Source organism: Xiphias gladius, chromosome 10, assembly GCF_016859285.1.
Source record: "Xiphias gladius isolate SHS-SW01 ecotype Sanya breed wild chromosome 10, ASM1685928v1, whole genome shotgun sequence".
Taxonomy (NCBI): domain Eukaryota; kingdom Metazoa; phylum Chordata; class Actinopteri; order Istiophoriformes; family Xiphiidae; genus Xiphias; species Xiphias gladius.
This window is the reverse complement of record NC_053409.1, coordinates 10,363,800-10,385,475: the sequence shown is the minus strand read 5'-3', so window position 1 is coordinate 10,385,475 and position 21,676 is coordinate 10,363,800. Positions and strand designations below refer to the sequence as shown.

Below are 21,676 nucleotides of genomic sequence, written 5' to 3'. Positions count from 1 at the left end.
GAGCTTTTGCTACACACCTACAAAACTTCACACTTTAACCAACTAGAATATAGAGAAAATAAACAAATAACAAATAACTCTGTTTGAGACTGAAAGTTCATCCTTCAGTTTACCTAAAAACCGTACCACATAGTCCATTTAGTAGCTTTTCTAGTGCTTTCAATCATATCACATTAAGAATGACCTTTCAGTTTCAACTTTTCGGCGAACATTGACAAGAAGTCTTTGTGCTGAAAACTGCTCGAAAAAACGAAAATTTAAACATCTACAGTTCCTTGACAACTGGGCAAACGTCACTAGTTTAGGAAGATCAAGACCTCCAGAAGCACCACTAATTTTATTAGAAACATTTGATGAAGGGAAATTCAGACTTTTATACACTGTGTGTTGTATTTGCGTATCATCACTGTTCAGTAAAAATCGTGTATCTCCAAATTTGGTGATTTTTAATTTTTCATATTAACTGAGGGATTAAACGTCCCTTTATGGGCTGTGACAGTGCTACTGCTTCTTGCAAGAACAATTTAGAAACCCACTGGGCGATCTGAAAAGTGTATTTCACAAAGCTAAAAACTGTGTTGTTCTTCTAGCTTATCAAAAATTGATGATACATGTTTTTTACAGGACATCAACAATATGCTTGAGTTTCACAGCAAAACTTCAAAATCTTCCAATGATCTGAAATAATACTGCACAGTAGGCTGGTGGAGGACACACATGCAGCAGTTACTGTCTTTTCAAAAGTAAAACACCATTAAAAACTTGACCTACCATCCTTAGAGAGGTCATCCTATTTTTTTTTTCAGTTTGCACCACATGGTGTAAATGTGATGTTGTGCTCATGGGCATCACTAGGAAGCATCTGAACCAATGAATCATCCTCCTTCCACGCAGGTCCCTGTAAAATGAGCATGTCTCCTCCAATCATCTGAGAGCTCCTCTATGCCCCAGCACCACTCCCCTGAGCCTACTCTCAAACAGGAAGAGGAAACAGTTAAGGCCAATGGAGGAAACGACCAGTGGGATCAGTTTCACAGAGGAGAGTGGATAGGTGGTTTTTACTATGGGGAGTAAATGTCATAGGGAATGACTTCCTTCTTCAAAGACCAGCAGTCAAATCCTAACAAGTCCTCTACTCACCAAAATACCACTCTGTGGCATATTCACCATACAGTTTATATTATACTAAATGGCAATATTATATTCTGTTGCATGAAATTTCTCTGTAAATATAAATTTAACACAATGTTTCTAAGTGAAAAATTACATAGTGGGTGCTCCATGCAATACCCGATCAAAGCCAGTACCATGTTCTCACAACATTATGAGTTTAAGTATGGCAGCTGGCCAATGCTGCATTTCACCACATCACTCTCTTCCCCCTCTCTCTCTCCCCCCAGCCTATCCTGTCACACTCCAGTGTATACTACCCAATAAAGCAAACATGCCATAAAAAATAATCTCGAAATTACTGCTCTCTCATTTTCGTTTTTATGAGGTAGAAGGTATTAGACAGTAACAAAATATCACGCACTTCAGCTGTTGTGCATGAAGTGTAATATGGCCAAGAAAAGGAAGAAAGGGCACCGATTTTCTCCTTTTAAGTGATTTGTCTCACGCTGTAATTGAAGCCAACAATCAGACAAAAAACATGAGTGTCATGATATTTACAGGGTCTGTTAAAAATATACTTCCAGACACGATCAACGTAAATATTTTTTTTCACATTGCAGAAATAATTTATTTTTACCATTTTAAGAGTAGTGAGCCTTGATTCAACGGCATTTTGTGGAAAGTGACACGTTCACATACAAATAACTAGAAAATGCGCTCAGTGGAGCGCAGACCTCCGCCAAGGCCAATGTCAAACAACATAGACCAGACTTCAAAGCAAAAAATTTAGAAAATAATCCAGAACTGTTCCAAAATTTAATAGCTTCTTCCCTGGCCCATGCCCCGTCCCTCCACCAAGTTCGGTGCAAATCAGTGCAGTACTTTTTTGCGTATTCCTGCTGACAAATATACCAACAAATAAACAAACAAACCAACAAACGGACATGGATGATCACATAACCTCCTTGGCGGAGGTAATAAACCAAGTAGTGTATCAGGTCAAAAAACCTTCTCAATCAATTAAGTTAAAGTATATGTCAAAGTGTTTCTGAGAGCTACAACTCATCAATTTAAAAATATCTGGTGTTCTCAAACACCCACAGCACTCAAATACACCAGAATACCACCCACATTTATTTTTTGAAAACGTACTTCTTCCCTGAAGTGATATTATATATTTTTTTATTTTTTATATCATCAGCCTTTTCATCATATCGGCCTTGATGTCTTAGAAATGTCTTTTTAGCCTGCTCTGCTCCTTGCAATCAGATGAGGTCACAGCAGTGCAATAGACTCAAAGAAAAACAGCATTTTCACTTCGATTTGTGACAAAACCAACTAATAGCGGTCGGTTGCAGAGCAAATTCTGTGTCAAAGGCAACTGGAATGGTTCCATCAACTGGAGGATGTCCTCTAGCTAGGGTTAATGGGAGTAGAGTGGGGGGAAAGGAACTACGGAGAGCACCAGAAGAACAAAATAAAGAACTTTTCAGCTTGGATTTCTCAGAGTAATGCAGGGTCAAAAAACAGGTCAAAACCACAATGAAATCCTAATCTGGTGTGCGCTCGCAATTGTGCGTATGTGTGTGCGTGTAATCCGTTCTGTGCAGCTCACATCATGTCTCATTTTCAGCCCAGAATCACAGACAAAGGTCACCGCTTGACCTTTTCACAGCTCAGAACTGCTGCAGCACACTGGACTGATTAGTGTACACACAGACACACATTTACAAAAACTGATAGATAGACGCACACTTGCTCCGAACTGAAAAATGAAAGTAATATAGCTCTGAGCTGAAAGCACACCAAATCTTCTATTTGTAATCTCAGCCAACTGAACTGTGAGAGTACAATTTCCAAACATGTTTACTCTTGGATCCAAAATCAAAGATAGAGACCTAGTTTCTTTGTTATTTAAATTTATTCTGGTATTTTCTGATATTCTTTCCCTCTCTAAATTGCTCTCTCAATCAATGAACAATTAACTTCGTCTTAATGCCACCGCACAGGGTGGTTTTTGTTATGTGTAAAATGTCATGTTTTTTTAATGATCAATATTGTGTATTTTCAGTAATTACTTGAACATAAAATACTGAAATCAAGTGAGTGCTTGGAGCTGGATTTCGCATTTGTTCTGCAAGATGGAAATGGTGCAGCTCAGTACAAAGTCCACTCACATATATGCCAAAACCCACCTCTGTCTCAAAAAGTCTAGCCTATTACCAACTATACATTTACATTTACACATAGTGTATATATCGAGCTTGTTAAGTTTCAGATCAATTGGACCGCTGGTTGAAAAGCCAGTCCTTTAACTGTACTTGTTCATTAAAAGCCAGGTTTCCTGTCAAAGCTCGTCTCCCACTCCAAGTTAAACTTAAGAATGCAATATAAATGTAAAAGAAGGGGAGCTGGTAGCTTATTAGCAGGTGGAAAAGAACAGATTTAGTTTGGTCTCTTGTCTGATGGCGAATAGACAGGAACTATAAGGTGTCGGCGTATTGCCATTGGACATAAAATGCCATATAGCTCTAATACAGAGGAAGGATTTCTTGATTATAGGTACAGACAGCGGTTTGCAGTGTTGATGCGGTGGCTGCTGAAGGTATTGTGGCTTTTATGCAGCATTAACAAGCATGTGTGCTGATTGAAACGTTCTCCCTTATAGTAGCGTGCATGCATAACAATGATAAACACAAGGAAAGCGGCTCCCTGGTCACCACTGTAGTTGGCATAGCAACCAATATGGGACCTATCAGCACAGGTGAAACAGGGCTTTGTCCAATCAGAGTACTTGGACTGAACTACCTGGTGTATGAATGTCAGCAAGGGTCAATTGCTGCAAAATCATCAGTGATGATGAAAACACCCCATTACTGTCACAAAATGTCAGCGTGGCCATGGATCTCAGCCTCTCCCAGTTAGAGTGAATAATGTTTCTTCAGTAGGCTGCAAGGTCTGTGTGTGTGAGCATGTTAAGTGAGGAAACAAGAGTAAGTGCTTTTTTCAGTGTGAGACAAAAGGCATGCTGGCTAAAATGTTCACTCAGTATGAAAATTATTATGTTAAGACTAACGATTTCCTTTGTTGACAACCTGCTTTTGTGTTCACAATGGCTTTTTGCTCGGCTATTTGTCTTGGTGTGCTATTCAAGGCTGTCTAAAGGAAGGTTTAACTACATCTCAGTAAATCACAGTATAACTACCTCGACAGACAAAACTACACCACTGCCAAATGGCATCAACTTGTGCAGATGCTAAATAAGTCTACTCACATTTCTGAAACACTAATGGCCAATTCAGTGTCTGGGCTAAAAAAAATTATGCTTGGAAATATTGTCATCGATGCTGCTGGTGTAGTTCATTCTGCCCAGCGCTGTTCCTTGCATGAATGTGCTTTTAAACGCTCCAAAAAGGTTCATTTACTAGGGGAAAAAGGTGGCATATTTTTCTTATGAGTCTAAGTCTGGCAGTCTGTGCTGTGTACTACTCTGTACAGTTATGTCCTGTTCAGGCCTCTACGTATGAGCTGTCAATGTGGATATGGGCTGCTGGCGTTGGTTGCTGTTTATCTGATCATGCTGCTCTGCACTGTAAGAAATTTTTAGAGCTTTACTTCTGCAAAAGTAGCAATAACTCTTAAGTCCTGGATTTGAAAGTTTTAGAATGCAGGAAATACTGTACTCATCATAAAGACTATGTCCTTTAAAAATATTAAATTGTTGTAGCTCATCTAGGTGATATACTACAAATACTTTATATACTCTAGCATATCTAACTCCATATCAGTTTATATACTCTTTATATATGTTCTGTATGTAAAATATTCATTTGTAAAGTAATCATGAACCACAAATGTCAAATACATGAAATGTACTAAAGTAAAAAAGGGCTTAAAAAAAGTTTTAAAAAAGTACATTTCTCTGTGAAGTGAAAAAATGTAGTGGAATAATAGTATGAAGTTGCACAAAATGAAAATACTCAAGTAAAGTGTCAATACAGTAATTTGTAACTGTACTTGAGTAATTTGACTTTACTTCACTCCTCTGCTCCAGACTGCAAGTCTTTTGTTTTGCAATGCTGTGCATCAGAATTGGGTATGGACTAATACAGCCAATAATGATGAACTGCAATATGCCGGATACCGATCTTGCAGAATGGCTTAGGGCGGCCCTACGTCACTCATCCGATTCCTCCTTTCTTCTCCTTTCCCTCCCTGTTTTATCCGATCTATTCTTTCCTGTCCAGTTCTGTTTTAATCTCTCCCGTCTCGTCCTGTTCTTTCTCCGGCTCCGTTTTGTTCTGCCCTGTTCTGATCCAGGGCAGGGCTGCTAGCCAGAGTCACTCCATGCAGACAGGCTGATAGATCCCTCTGGCTGCAGAGTGGATGGGAAACACATGGGCAGCCTTCACTTAACTCAAAAACAACTGCTTGAAGACAGCTTCCCAATGGAAAACTTCTACAGAACATCATGCTGAAACTTGGCAGGACAAGTCTCGATCCATATCTGTGGAACAGGCCCTTTGTTGTACTGAGGATTTGGTTTTGCAATGGCAGGCTTGTGCGCCTTGGGAATGTACAATATGTGTTTATACACTATGACTGTCCAGTCTGTGAACTCGTATTGCATTCGAAAGTCCTGTTTCTGTAAAGTGTGTTTGTGCGTTGTGTGTGTGTGTGTGTGAGAGACAGGGATAGAATATGAAAATATACACAAGTAGAGAGTGAGATTTACCTAAAATACCGCTCATCAATAATGCTAGGGAATAATACGTCCCACAGACCAGGCATGCTGGACCACAGACACACCACACTATCATTTACACAGAAAAACACACACTCGCAGTTTATCCCTTAAGATGCTCCCTCCAATCTCCGCAAAGTAATAAAATATAACCCATGGGAAAATATTTTTGAATGAAATCCTTTTCCTGCTGATATGTCAGATTTTATTCTTGATGTTACATCTGATAAGTGACACCTGCATATCTATGTTAAACTGATGTATTTATTCATATTTATTTATTGAGTTATAGTAATCACTTCCATTTTTGCTCATGGCACATAAAGAGGACTTCAGAGTCTGCCTTGGCCAATTTTTCCCACACAGGAAACGGTACAGTGTGTGAGGGTCTGAGTTGGACGAGTCCATGTGTATGTTGTTTACTTGTTGTGGTGGTGGTCGAGGCTGTAGGTAAGGGCTCTGGGTCGGGCCCGGAGGGGTCTGCTGAGGGGGACTGAAGTACGGAGGGGTTCCCTGCTGCCCCGTCTGCTGCTGCTGCTGCTGTTGCTGTTGCTGCTGCTGCTGCTGCTGCTGCTGCGGCTGCGGCTGCGGCTGCTGCTGCTGGCTGTAGCCCCCCATCCCCTGCTGGCCATACGGCGCCACCTGCTGAAACAACCAATCACACAGTGGTTAGAAGGGAGATATTAAGGTCAGGGGCTGAAGCTGGAGCAAAACTTTCACTTTAAATTCAGAGCACTGCAGAGAGGCTGTTAGGTACAATTAGTGGGATATCACAGCAGGTGCCAGGTGACATATCGTAGTAGTCAATCACGTAAAAGCCAAATATTCCTCTAACCTACAATCCTCCTGGAATGATTGGAAAATAAAAACAAAAACATCGCACATGAGCCTACACAGCCAATGCATCTTTTTGTCCCTTAGCTAAAGCTCTTAATTTAGCTCAGACCGGGCTGACACCGGTCTCCCAGCAGCCCTCCGCCTAATGAACTCACACTGCAGAAACCTCTAACTCTATGTCCTCTGGCTTGCCAAATGCATCCTCCTCTCTACATTATCTCCATCGCAGTCAGCTCACAGATGGGATGACTTGTGTTGGATATTACCGCAGGCCCGTCCCAGGCCGTAACCCTAATGAGGGACACATGGATGAGCGGGGGCATTCCGGAGCAGTGCAGTTAAAAAACGAAATCGCGAGGGCGAAGCCACGCCAAGTGCCGATTCTGCATTACACAGTGGTTATGAGAGAGAATGTGAACAGGGAGTGCGTGTAACAAGCTGGCACCAATACAAATGTAGTCTTAATCCCTCCTTGTCATTTGTTATGACTACAGACAGCGCCAGGTGCTCCTCACTCCTCTAAGGATTTCCTATGGAGGCTGGGGGTTTTCTCATTCACACAGCCTCACACGCACGCACACACACACACACACACACACACACACAAGCCAAGTACAGACTATTAAACAACATTTACGACCGCTGGTGAAGCAATATGACAGCACATTTCTTGTCATATTTTTTCTCCATCATGTCATGCTGCTTTTTTATTCAGTGACAGCCAACAGCGCTGCCACAAACTCATTAAATGTGCACACAGGCTGTAATTTGGTGCACGCGCAAAGCTCATGGTCCACCTCCTAGCTTTAGCCCGAGCCCTAAACTTTGAAATGTCCCTTTAAATCTTCCTTGGAAGGCTTGGAAAAGTAAGAGTCTGCCAAACTCAGAGTGATTTACAGTATATCTCAAGTGATGTTGTTACAGGGGAATCCGTGGTGACGTAACTACTACACTGCGGCCTTGTCAGATCAAAAGCAAAGAGCACACATCCAGAGTTGTAGCTTTTCTGTGCCTGTCATTAGTGAGAAAACCCACTCATAAAAGCCTTGTTGAAACTGATGGCTGGTGTAAAATATAGTGAAATCTGATCTGGCTGCAGAGGGCCAGTGGAGATTAATACGTTTGAAATAGTTTTAAAGTGTAACTTCCTTTGAGTGGCTGGTAAAAAAGAAATCTTCTGTCTACGCTGGCAGAAGCTTTTTGACTCTCTGAATAAAGATGGTTGGACAATGTAGAATACTTCAATGGAAATCTGATTAGAAAGGACAGGTCTTTGTGTGTGGTGTGTGTGGTGTGTTGTGCGAGTGTGAGAGTGAGAGTATGTCATTAGGCCAATGAGACAGATAGACAGGGTGAGATCAGTCTACCTGGCGGAGAGGTTAATAGCATGGCCCTGCTCATGCCAACAGCACCACTGGATTCATTACTGCCAGCAAGGGCTATACACACGCACACGTGTGCACACAAACGCACACACACGCACACACACACACACACACACACACACACACACACACACACACACACACACACACACACACACACACACACACACACACACACACACACACACACACAAAATTGCAGACATAATATTCACAGACCAACATACTTAAATTAATGCACATGAATTCAAGTTGCCCTTGTATGGGGATTTGTTAGAGTAAGAAACACAAACAAATGCTCACTCTCTCTCTCTCTCACACACACACACACACACACACACACACACACACACACACACACACACACACACGCACACACACACACACAAAACACGTTATTAGATGTGGATCAAAGCCACTCCGATAAAACAGCAGCAACTCTATCCAGTGATCAGTGATGACAGGCTGGTGTGACACAGTGGGTCTCAACTGGAACACTACTGTTCTGGGATTGGTGAGGATTAGGTCGCCATGGAGATCGAGACCAGACAACCGTGGGTGGGTTCCTTTTCTCAGACAAATACAATGACGGGCTGACAGACAGATATGGGGAGACAGTGACAGATAGATAGAGGAATAGATAGATGCAGGCAGAGAGGAAGACAAAACACACAAAAAAGCGTTAACAGAGATTTGTTCTTTCTTCCCCCAAAAAATCCTCTTGGTGCTATAAATAACCCCAAAAAGCAAGTAAAGCTAATGTATACACTAGTTCCTGTTGTCTTTAAAATTGTCAACTTGAGTTGCTGAGATCTGATATGCAAAAATACACTGGGGACATAGCCAGGAAGCGTGCTGGAGTGAGAGCGCTTGAACACACCAATGTTACATCTGTTGTGTGTCTTGATAAAGTGACTGACTGGATGGGAAAAGATAACCGTGTAGGGCATCTCGTGTAATGTCATGTTACATGATTTCTATTTTCTGAATTTTCACGTCTGTAAAACTAAATAACTCTTGCTACCATTTGGGGCCACTGATGTACAAATTTACCAGGTGTTACCAGACGTTACAGGTGTCATTAACGGCATTAATGATGGCTGCATCACAATTATTTTTGCCAGATATTAACAACATAACTCTGCCTGCAAGAACTGTCTAGTATAGGTTACAGGAACATTCTTTTGTTCTGTTTGTAAGTCTGTTTTTACACGCTACAGATCCCTTGTTTAAAGACTTTTGTAACATGGCTTTAGTTGTTATCAAGGTCAAAGGCTTGCAGACCTGAAGCCTCCCTTAACTACTTTCTGTTAAAAAAAAAAAAAAAAAAAAAACTTCTTAGAGGGGGACCTCTTAAGAACCAGTGTATTCACCAAGAGAGACTGAAAGACACGCAAGCATGTAGACAGGCAATCAGGTAAGCGAGCAAAAAGGCAGACACGGAGACAAATGAATAAAGAAATAGCAACACCACCAGCCAGATGGTCAAATAAGCATAGAGACGGCAGGTAGACTGGAGGTCTAACAAGTAGCAACCAGTCACAGTGGCTTTGGGAGGGAAGAAAGAGTCATTCAAATGCAGCTCCTGTTTGATTGCTGTGCCCGGCTGTTTGAATGTACTGTACCTACTGAGCACACAACAGCTCACTGAAACCTGATATTCTTTGACTGAGAATATGCTTAGTAATAAACAGACTTGCTGTGCTGTTGCTTATACCAATAAAAATAACTGCTGGAAGTAGAAAATAAGAACATTTTCTGCCTTTTCCTACTGCTCAGGTGTGTGGAAGCAGACAAAATAACTGTGTGATTTATCCAGAGTGTCTTGGCAGGCACACAGTGTCAAATAAATGTCTGTAATGAAATGACAACAGATGTGAAGTGCTGTAGGGAGAAATGACACAGAATAGACGTCCTGCGAAGCAAATAATTCACCATAAACTGCAGAAACAGTGTGATGAAAACAAAAGCCTTGGCGGCATATTAAGATACAAAGAAACAAACACGCACACAAACACTGAGAAGAACTCAATCAAAAATCTATCAAAACAAAAGTCGTATGAAAAGGAAGACAATAACTTCCTGCTCTGCAAAGGGAGGGAATAAATAGGCATGCTAACCCTCCTCCAAGGCAGCGATATGTGTGTGTTTGTGCACATGTGTGTGTGTGTCTTAAATCAGCCGTTTAAGAACCTTGCACGGAACAAGGTACTGCTTGTAATTCAATTGGGCCAATGAGCAATAGACAGGAATTTTCATAATTCTGGCGAAGTGGCGATACAGTTCGCTGGAAACCGGGACCACAGATCGCCCGTTTTGAGTGACAGATGGGCTCAGCCAACCAGAGCACTAAGCGGAGCCACCACCCCGACCCCTGAAAGCACACACGTTCACACACCGACAGTCATGACAGGCACACACAGGCACTGCATCAGAATTAGCACCACAGACCACAGAAGTGCCAACTTAAATTAAAAAAAAGAGAGAGCGAGAGAGAGAGAAAGGCTTATGAGAAATAGGAAGTCAGGTCAGCTGACAAAGAGTCAAACAGAAGAGAAACATCATAGAAAAAGCATGGTACAGACATGTGAAGAGATACAGAGACAGTGGCAAAGGCAGATGTTTAGAGAGGCAGATATAGGGAGCTAGAAGAAAGGTTTTCCAGACTGAAATACTTAAAGGGGATGGATAAAGCGATGTTTCACATGATAAAGACAGAGAGAGACAGATAAAGACGGTGATGCAGACACAGAGATATGTGGAAAGAAAGGGGCAACACAGACAAGTTTAAAAGAGAGTGGAGGAAGGAAGGAGAGCCTTAGAGGAGGGATGGGGGCAATGTGAAATAGTGATGAAGATGAATGGAGAGAGGAAGAAAACGCAAAAGAGCTTCAGTGGATAGGAAAGTTCTTTTACACTCACATAATCTGAGGAACATAGAAGAGAGGCAGAAAGACAGACAGACGGGTAGATCTAACTGCTCAGACTGGCATCAGGACCACTAAGTGAATGTAATTAATTAATTAGCATCAACAAGCTGGGATAGAACAGCAGCAGTAGTTGAGTTGTGATGGCTAGGAATGAGAAATGTTTGCCGTGTTCACTGACTGGCATGTCTCCAACCACAAAGGAGAGGCTAATCAGTGATTTGCCTGTCTGTGTCTCATTGCCACACTGCATACTGATAGTTTAGAATATAGTGCTTCATGTACTATATAATAATTCTCTCGGTACACTGTTTTGGCAGTTTGTATACAAATAAAATAAATAGAGCAGATTTAGTATGCATACTGACATATTTGAATATACTTAATTACGTCTCCTTTCCGTTGTGAATGCGCAACATACTCAAAACCTACTTTTAAGAGACACAGCTCCGGTGTCCCTGGTGTCTTTGGCTGAACTGAAAAAAGTGCACTGTTGTGCCACCACAGCACATTGTTAGACACCCCTGATCTGTACAGATGGAAATAACAAAACATGCAGTTAATAATAATACTAGCAAATAATCCAACATCCCCGCAATGATTTGTGGGCACACTGATGAAAAGAAATGAGAGATCACATTGTTTGCACTATATTATATTTAAATCCCGTGAAGCAACTGATTGATGCTGTAATACCATATACCTGCTTTGCTAACATTAGCATACATTACACTAAAAGCCCAACGTCATCGATACAAACTGACATTTTTATTTACAAGCCTGTCCAGGTTTCATTGAGTAACTTGGCCCCAAGTTTAAAATATCTCAACTTATTTCATAACTTTGACTTAATCATATAAGGACAGGTATTGATCGAGAACTTGCTGTGGGAAGTTAGGTGTGTTTGTCTCAATGGCAGCCATTTTTCTTTTGTATTTTTTGAAAATGGCAAATAAGTCTCATATACCAGCCCTCTGGGGTTCTGAGGTTTCAGAATACTCCAAATTTCTTATCTAAGATTTTCTAGTGGAAATAATCATATATAACTGTAGGCTTAGTAACTGTACCTAATCACATGGGTTAATTGCAGCATCATTGGAAGGATGGACGTGAATATGCAGAAGCTGGCTACATTAAAATAATTCCGTTTGTAAACAGAGTGCAAAATGAAACAGAGAAATTCTTCCCATCCAGGTTCAGCGATTAAATCTAAAAGCAAACTTAAAGGCAGATAATCAAAGGAAATTTCAGCAAGCAAGCGCAGCAGGGAGAAAGGGTGTAAGGGAGAAATGGCGGTGTTGACAGATCTGTCAGTCAAAAGAATGAATACGTATACCGGTATCAAAATAACTCTGACAACTGTGGCAGTCGCCTAATCTATTTTTCTACAGTTTATTTGCCATAAGTGGAAAACATTTCAGTTATCCAGGTGTGACATTTTTCAGTTGACCTGCATCTTCCCTTTTCCTCTTGCTGTCTGACTAATCATGTCAGAGAAGGAAAGAAAGAAGAATGCGTTTTTCAAAATGGTTTAGACAATGAAAAATTAACATTAAACCAATAAGACAAGGACGTTGAGCCTTTGAATGGTTTTCATGTTTTAGGGAAGGATCCTATCTTCTATAAGGTCTTCAGCAACTCCTGATCATTTCCTCCATCCCTGAACTCACTGGATGAACTCAGTGATGTATGATAATCACGAAAAAAAAAAAAGGCAGCAAAACATTCATTCAACAGCAACTTAAAATACAAAACCAGGTAATGAAAAAAGTTATTTATAAAAGATTTCTCGTTTTTTCTTGATTTTTCGTTTTCTTTTTTCTTTTTTAAATTTTCATTTGTATTCTATGGCTCTTGATGTGTACTGTTTGTCTTAGTTTAGGCTTGTTTTTATAAGTGATTGATATGGTAAGTGTTTTAGGTGTTTTGGTTTCAACTGGTTGTTGCAGCCTGGGGGCTCTAGTGTAAAGATGCTGAAATTGCGCATCGTGAATATGATGCCTGACGACACTCTATAACCAAAACATTGCATTTCTGATAAGCTCAGCCCTGATGTTGTGAGAGAATTTTACTTTTTCTTTTGCTTGAATTTTCCTATGCATCTGTCAGAAAGGTGTGCATTAGACAACACTTAGTTTGTAAATGAATCATAGAAGATTAGTCTAAAACAAGCTTTCTGATTTAGTGTATGTCAAGATGTTTGAACCACTGGATCATTGTGCCCTGCACACACAAGTGTGTTACTGACAACAAGAGTGAAACTTCACTGGTCCAGTCTAAAAACACAGAGCACATGTGCTGTTGCTAAAGTCAGTCTCTGGTTATATGAATGTCCCCTCTCCCCATTTCTGTCACATAAAAAAAAAAAGGTGACATCTAAAGAACCCCGTTAGTTCTTTCACATCCGAGCTGAGCTGACACGAGGTTATCATTACACTCAGGACCAAAACCAATCAGCCAGCATGTTCAGCTCGGTGTGCTGATCAGATCAGCTGCTCATGGCCAATACCACAACCAGATGTGAACACCAGCGCTGGTTAGAAAATTGCAGGTGAAGGTGAGTCGGAGGGAAGGATCAGCATCAACGGTCTCATTATTAAACACAAGGCAAAGAAGAGGGGATGCATCACCGTACTTGTCATCGTCCTCGCATTTCTCCCTCCAAGGTGACGGTGCTCTCCATCGCGCAATACCTCTCTTTGATATCTATTTCTCTCGCTCCTCCCCCTCCTCATACATCGGGAGGCCCTTGACAACTCAGGAATGAGCTGCCCTTGGAGTAGTGAGAGAAAGAGTGGGGGACAGGGGGAGTTATATTCAGGACTCTCAATCGTGAAATCCCTGGAACATGAACCTCGATGCTGCACATGAAGCCAAAACTAAATATGAAAATAAAGTAACACAGTCATATTCAGGCCACAAATACAAAACCAGACTGCAGATGATTTGCTGGTATTTTTTGTATGAAGCACGGTGCACTTCATATACTGCAGATTCTTATTCCCAAATGAAAACACAAGCCTGCCTATTCAAAGATTGTGACTTATCGACCTGGTGATAACATCAACATCGCACTGACGGCAAGTGAAAGTGAATAGATAATGTAGCCATCGACTGATATACACACAGGCGTGTTTTTTTCTATATTTTCATCTCGGATCCCTTTCTGAAGACTGCCAAACGCTGCTCTCTGCCCCCGTCTGTCTTTTTATTCTTTCCCTCTCTCTAATTCTCTGTTTCTGCTCACATCTATTGATGGAAAACCGTAAAAGACAAAACAAAAACAAAAAAAAACAGGCGCTTTATTGCTGGCTGGCTGCAACTCGCAGTGGCTGTGTTGTTCCAGGCAGAGTCGTAATGGAGACATTTGGTGAGGCAGAGCAGAGCAGGTTAATGCTCTCTGTAATGTGTGTGTGAACAGCGATTTATTTTTTTTATTTTTTTTTCAAGAGGCTCTGGGCCCCGTGCCACCGGCTCCAACTGTTTTTCCCCTACTAAACTCCTGACCCCAATATGGGGCCAAGAAAGACAGAAGACAGGGGGAAATTGAGAAAGAGGGAGAGAAAAAGAAGCAAATCTGAATTGGGGGTGAAAAGGGTTCAGTTGCTAATACTGAAGGAGTCAGTGTAAGAGAGACTGTTAAATAGATCATTGATCACTTTAATTGTTTCTTAACACAGAATTTCTCAGTGTTTACACAAGAATTGTAGTGGGTAAAAGGCTATCTAATACTAGATCTAACTCAACCTAGATTCATTTTTAACAGATAGAAAATACTCATCATTAAATTACAAAGCAGAGAGGAAGGAAAAAAGGCCGGTGACACTTGTAAACATCACAATTCAGCACAAAATAGCCCTAAAACATCTTTCAGATCAATCATTTCAGCACACTCGGCTCGGCTCATTTTTCAACGCTTGCTGTGATGACAGGCTCGAACTTGTGTAGGAGTCATGTCAATTACATCTGAACAGGGAGGGAGGGAGGGAGCGTGGGGGAGGGGGGGCGTGGGGGCTTCTAGTTGAAACACGCTTGTTCACCATTAGCAGTCGATTTCAGCACAGGAGATTATACTCATATTTTACATCCCCTGCTGCGAGGCTGTCTTTCTTCGATGCTGACGCTCCGAGGCGGCGCCGTGTTAAATAACAGTGACACGATGGATTGTCGAGTTCCTTCAGGTCAGTGCGGATACCGTACGGCGCGTTAGAGAGGAATCAGGTGTTGGGTATGTCACGTAATGGGGTAGGAGGGTTAAAGGCATATGTTGTCCATGACACTTTCGGGATGATCAGCACTTCAGACACTGACACATCAGCGTACTGTGCCTTGACTAAGTCAACACCTCGTATTCATGAGTCAACCTCTATATCCTACCAGCTTTTCTGCATCACTCTGTGACCTCTGACCTTACAGACAAGAGGAAAAATATAACAGAAGTTCCTTACAACAAACTGAGAATCACATCAAACATGGTGAAAATTTTGTTCCAGTTCAAGTTAAACATTTATAATTTCCTTATATTTATTCATTGCCATGTCAACCATCTTGATAGGAATTTAATCGTGTTTCACTCAGATAAAGAGAAGCAAAGGAGCAAGCATGCATCACTGTACGATCACTAAACAACAAAACACACATACATACATACAACCAGACCACCAACTTGCCATATTGGCTCAAACGATCTATAAACCTGCCTGAATATGTGATGATGTTTTACACTTAAATAATGAAAACCTTCTCTCTCTGTCTGCTCTCTCTTCCTCTGTTACGTTTGAGGAAAAGGTACCAGGGAACTCCACCAGGTGCTACGTTTGGTTAATACTAATCTACCAGTTAATGATGATTATTCTCTTGAGATGGCATCATGGAATTTATAACATTTGAAGGCCATAGTTTGTTATGTTTACAGAATTTTCTTTAAACAACTAAACTTGGATGTCTTCAAAAACAGGTGTCCCTAAAAGGTGGGGGTCATCGTAGGCTTTGTTAAGACTGCAGGTAAATCCAGTTTGTTTCCCAACCGGATCTGTAGGACAGAATGTCCGCACTTTGTCTTCATTTTCTCTTCTCATACCGATCAAATGCCAATATACAGAGGCTGAAATCTACACCTTGATCGTGCCAATCTACGCCTTCCCAGATCTGTCTTCACATGCTGATAGTGTGTCATGTCTCTTCACTTCTCCGTTCTGCAAATGAAGCCCAGAAACTGCGATGCTGCAGCAGACTTGACCTGTGTAAAAATCTCTCTCTAATCTGGATGAAAACTGAGATGAATTCTCGGTGAGCCAATTAGAGCAGCAACTAATCCCCTTGTAACTCGGCATAGATGTAAAGCATCCCTTTCTTTCCTCTCTCTTCCTCGCTCCCTCCGTTTCGCTCCACTTTCATCTCTCTGCTCTTTTATCTTATCAATAGGAAGATACAGAGTGCTGCAGACACAGAGCGCAGAGCCAGGATCTTTCAAAAACACACCGTTTGTGACGTTTTACACCGCTTTCCTGCATTCAACACTACACTACATTAAATTCCAGCATCTCTTCACGTGCCCTAGCGAGAATGATGGAGTTTTGTAGCTCATACAACTAATGCAACAACCAGAATTAACAGACAGCCGAGTATGTAATTTACCTAATGGCTCACATGAAAAAGTATAATCCACGGGGTCACATCTTATTTATCCCAACTTAGTCTTATTTATCACGTCTATGCTATGGTTGTCCTGAGTGAATAAAACATCTCCTAATAGATGTTCTGTGTTGCTATCTTCTTTTATGTTAGATCTAGTGTATACACCCTTGAACACTAATATAACTGATAGCATCACTTTTGTCTGTAAAGGGGGAGGGTCTCCCCCCCTTTCCAGTTAATGGCCACGTAGCATCATCTCCACGTGGCATCTGATTGGCTGAGAGCCACTCTACAGCAGTGGGGTAATAAAAGTTACAAATGAGAGCAGGCTATTAGAGCCATTGACGTGCGTGGGCTAGCTTGCTAATTAATTGATCCTGAAACTTCATCTATTCCGTAGCCAGAGTGGAACCCTTAATTAATCAGCCTTTCCATATCGTTGTCCTCCTTTCTTTCAATCCTTTTCACTCTCCTCTTTTAACCCGCCCTCCCTTCCGTTTCTCTCTCGCTCCCTCCCTCCCAATGTCTTTTTTTTTTTTAGTTTTAAGCTGCCGAGAGTCCCGTGGGCTGTCTTGGAGTGCAGGTCTGGAGTTGTGGAGTAGGGAGAAGAAAGAAAAGTGTGTTTTGTGTGGGTATGTATCTGCAAGGTTGAGATGTATACTTTGAAAAGCGAGCCTCCGATGTTTCAAGATCCTTTCAGAAAGGGAGGGGTGTGATGAGGCTGTAGTGGTCCCCTTTGTACCCACAACCCTCCTCTCTCTCCATCTTTCCTGACAGAGGGGCTGATTTATTGGGGCTTCCCGGCCATCCGTCAGAGCCAGCAGCGCTGGCTGCATTAACCCCAGAGACAACCCCAGCACCCGGGGCCCCTAAGTGCTTCCAAGTGGCCCTGGCTCTCCCCATCGGTGAGGAACCCCTGTGCTGGGCTGAATCAATGCCATAAATTACCCATCTAAAGTCGATATCCCACAAGATGATGTTTGGTCAGAATTTTTACAGCTTTTTGTTTTAATGGAAACTTAAAGCCTTATCAGTACTTTCTGCCCATGTAGAGTACGTTCACATATTCTGTTGTAATTACTCAGCATTTATGTGTGTTTCTCGTTGGCTAGTTTTAGTCAACGGTTATAAACATTATGGATGTAACCTAACACCATGGATGTAACTTACTTACTTGTTGTCCTTTTGATATTAAGAGACCTGACGAAAAGTCATATTTTCACAGTAGGAGAAGCACAGGAGTAAATAATGAAATGAACAATGGATGAATTGCATTTAGCTGCTTCAATTTCAGGGTACTGGTATCATGCATGGTGGCTCGGTGTCATGCAGTCACGGCTTACTGGGACACTTGAATGGAACAGAGCCATCATTAATGTTATTAGCAACATCTGTGCTTTTACTACTATGACAAAATGTCCGCTGTGGGACAGGCCTGTTTGACAGTGATTGCAGATTCTGGTGTTGGAACGACGCTTGTGTTTACATTTAGATCATGAACAGCAACTTTTAGTTAAAATTGGATTCCTATAGCAGCTTTGGGGTAAAGTGGGAAGACTTAACTATTGAGGACAGACTCATGGTTTTATTTAGTTTACTGAAAGGAAAGGGGGAGTTCTCTTGGGGTGAATTAGGCCCATAAGCCCTTCAAACACTCTCTTCTCCTACCTTCTCCCATCCTCTCTCGTCTTTTGTTATCACTTTTCTTTTGGTTTCCGGTATATGCAGAGAAAAATGAAATAATCTGTACACTATCAAGAGACAACATGAAGGCCATGAATGGTTAAATACATTTGATTCCCTAGTTATTTACTATTACTTACTTAAAATGTTTACAATTAAAAATTCTAAAAAAGAGGATAGTGTGAATATGAATGTAGCGGCCAAAATCATAATTCCATTCAGGTGCTTCGGTTGCTTCAGGTGTTCGGTGCTATTCAGTTGTCTCGGTAAGCCAAGACCATGGGATAGTGAGGCAGCACGGACAATAATGTGACCCTGACGCTGAAGCACCTAAATTGAATTCAGCCATCGTTAATTTTATATAATGGTATATGTATACTGAATTATTATCATAACCATTTAATTTAAATAAAAGCTTTATTGAGTGCCTACAACTTTTTTTTAAAAGGGAATAAAACTCTTAGTTGACAACTGTTTCGCACTGCTTTAAGTTGAATTTTTTTCAGCTGTTCTGAAAACCACTGTAAAACATGTTGTTGTATTCCATATATGTATCACTTGAAGTGAATGAAAACAAAAAAGAATCCTGAAATGTTGAAATTATTTAGGATTGTACACAGCTGTTGCCCATTTGAAAGGAAATGAGACATGCTTTTTAAAGAATACAGATGTACTATTTTTTCTGTTTTTTTTTTCTTCCTGCCAGTTGATTACTGATGCCTGAATAATCATCTTTAAAAAGAGAGTGGGACTGGATAAAAGGTATAGAAAGCTACGAAGGACAGAGGGCTTGTAAAGGGGTCTTGTGGTTTGTATGGAATGAACGGGCAGCGGGACAGCCACATTTCCACTTGACTTTAAATGCTTGGCTTCTATTAAGTTGGCCCAGTGTGTAAGGAACAAACAGCGAACACTGGTAATGGTTTCTGCCTGACTCGTTGACACATTCAACCCCTTCACTCACACACACACACACACACACACACACACACACACACACACACACACACACGCACACAAACATACAAACACTCCTTCCTTTTGCTCTTTCCCTCTGTCTCTCTCTTTCATTTCCCAGGATATTTTTTTTTTCTCCTGCTCTTTCTCCCACTCCATCACCCCTCCCTTCTTTTCACATCAAACACTAATGTTTCCTTCAAATTCCTTTTCCTCTCCGTCTGCCAACTTTGACATCACAGGAAATTACGCTCAGAATTGGCTGCGCTGTTTAATTTTTTCTCTCTTTTTTTCCCGCTTTCAACTTCATTCCACTTCCCAAACAGACGCTTCTCTCGTGTGGCCTGTCATCCCCAAGACACCTGCCTCCTCCCTCTACTTCCTCCTCTTCTTTTTTTTTTTCTTCTGCTGATATGTTTGTTCTGGCTCCCATCACTCCACACATACACATAGTGGCTTACACTCTTTCAAATGCACGCTCTGTCCCTAACCCTTTCTGACACACTCAAACTGTCTCTCATACACACGCATGCAGAAGCAGTCTGACACTTACTACACCTAATGCAAGTTCTCTTATTTGCTGGAGGCTAATAGGAGAGGCAGATTTTTTTTCTTTCCGAGACATCAACAGTGAGATCGTTGTCTGTGCTTGCCTCCTATGACTGGATTAAGAGAAGGAGGCCATGAGCAGAGCACTTAATTGGTACTGAACTGCAGTGCTAAGAATCTGTCAGAGCGTGTGTGAGAGTGCCTGTACGATCACATCAACACGTGCATAGGTAAACTGGAAAATGTCTGTACGAGCACGTGTGGGATTGTGCATGTGTAGAGAAGAAAAAGAGCTCCAGACATTAAGCTCGAGGGCCTGAACAGTTAAACACGCTTCCCCAGAAATGATGACTTAACCTGGACTCAAGGGTCAGCCATAGCCTCCGGGTTACACACACTGTCGGTATGTTTACATGTACACCAATAAACCTTCCACTGTGAACAACCAGATTAAGTTAACAGCTCAGCCCAGGTGTTTACATTAATTTTGGACAGTAAAATGAATAAATTAGCTGAGTTGATGATCTGTAGGTGTACACATGCCACAGAAATTCAAAAAAATGAAAATAATCCTTCCTGGTAACTAAATTATACTAAGTCTTCTGCTTACAATGTTAAGAGAGTCTTGTTACACATCCATGAGCTTTTCTCACTTACCTTTATTGGTATCTACCCATGCAGCTAGTTTTGTTTTCTTTTGTTTTTTTTTAGATATCATCATCTCAGAGATTTCTGCCTCTACCCCAATACAACGGAGTCAAATAGATTTTTTTGTGGTGTTCAAAGCATCAAACAGTGACACTGTCCCTGTCACTCTGGATAATCCACAAACCTTGCTGTCAACAGTTTTCACAGGCACAATTTTTTCGGTAGAAATTAGTTTAAATAAAAACTGTAGAAGGAATAGATTTCCTTGAGTAACAGGGATTAAAATTCTGGATATATATGTTGCTTTTAATTTTTTTAAATGTAATTTGAGGTTGTTTTTTTCTAGAATTTTTTGGGTAATTTATGTTTTTATGATATAGTGATAGTGGAAAATATCAGAGACCTGGTCAAACATAAGAAACTATGATCTGGATAGACACCACCAAGGCTTAGTGACAAAATGAATGTTTGGCTGATTTGGGTAAACTGACCCTTTAATATTAAAATGAAGACCTGGTTCTGGTGTTTCCTTATAATAACTGGAGTGCTGCTGTATTCAGGTGTAATCACAGTGGTTGTAAGTGCATCCGCAACAAATATCAAAGCTGTTAGAAAGATGAATTTTGATGCTGAAGTGTGAGTCTTATGTAAAGGAGGGAGGTGAGCCCCTGCACATACCCAATACCTCCACTGCATGAAATGTTATGTATTGCTGTGGAGCTCTTATTTAATACGAGTGGGGCTTAATTTTAGTAGGATTTAATCATAATAATGAAAGGCAGTCAAAGAGGACCTTTTGTTCCCTCTGCTAAAACCCCCTATACACACACACACACACACACACACACACACACACACACACACACTCACACACACACACACACACACACACACGTTCAGTCCTGGGGAAGACGTACACACACACACATCTTTGTTGACGTCATGTTGCCTGGCAACATCCCAGCATGCTTGGCTGTGACAAGCTGAGGTCTCAGCCCTGAAGCGCGATGCATCATGGGGGATTGTGCGTGCTGTGTCTTAACATCACCCACAATCCCTCGTGCTGATGCGGCCACAGTCAAGCTGGTGAGAGTGTTCTTTTCAGCTGATCCTGGGACAGTTTTGCAACATTTGAGGTTAAGAAAGAGGGTGGGGTGGCTGATTTCTCCTCCTCAAGACACAGCTGAAATCTTGTC

The 21,676-nt window shown here is 41.3% G+C and overlaps 1 protein-coding gene across 1 annotated transcript in view; it reads right to left on the bottom strand.

The window, feature by feature from the left end:
- The window catches only part of LOC120795643 (AT-rich interactive domain-containing protein 1B-like), a 174,582-nt gene that overhangs the window by 125,888 nt on the left and 27,018 nt on the right, over positions 1-21,676 (bottom strand). The window contains exon 3 of the mRNA XM_040137714.1: positions 6,281-6,502. Coding sequence (XP_039993648.1) covers positions 6,281-6,502 — 222 coding nt within the window. The remainder of the gene's footprint in view (positions 1-6,280; positions 6,503-21,676) is intronic.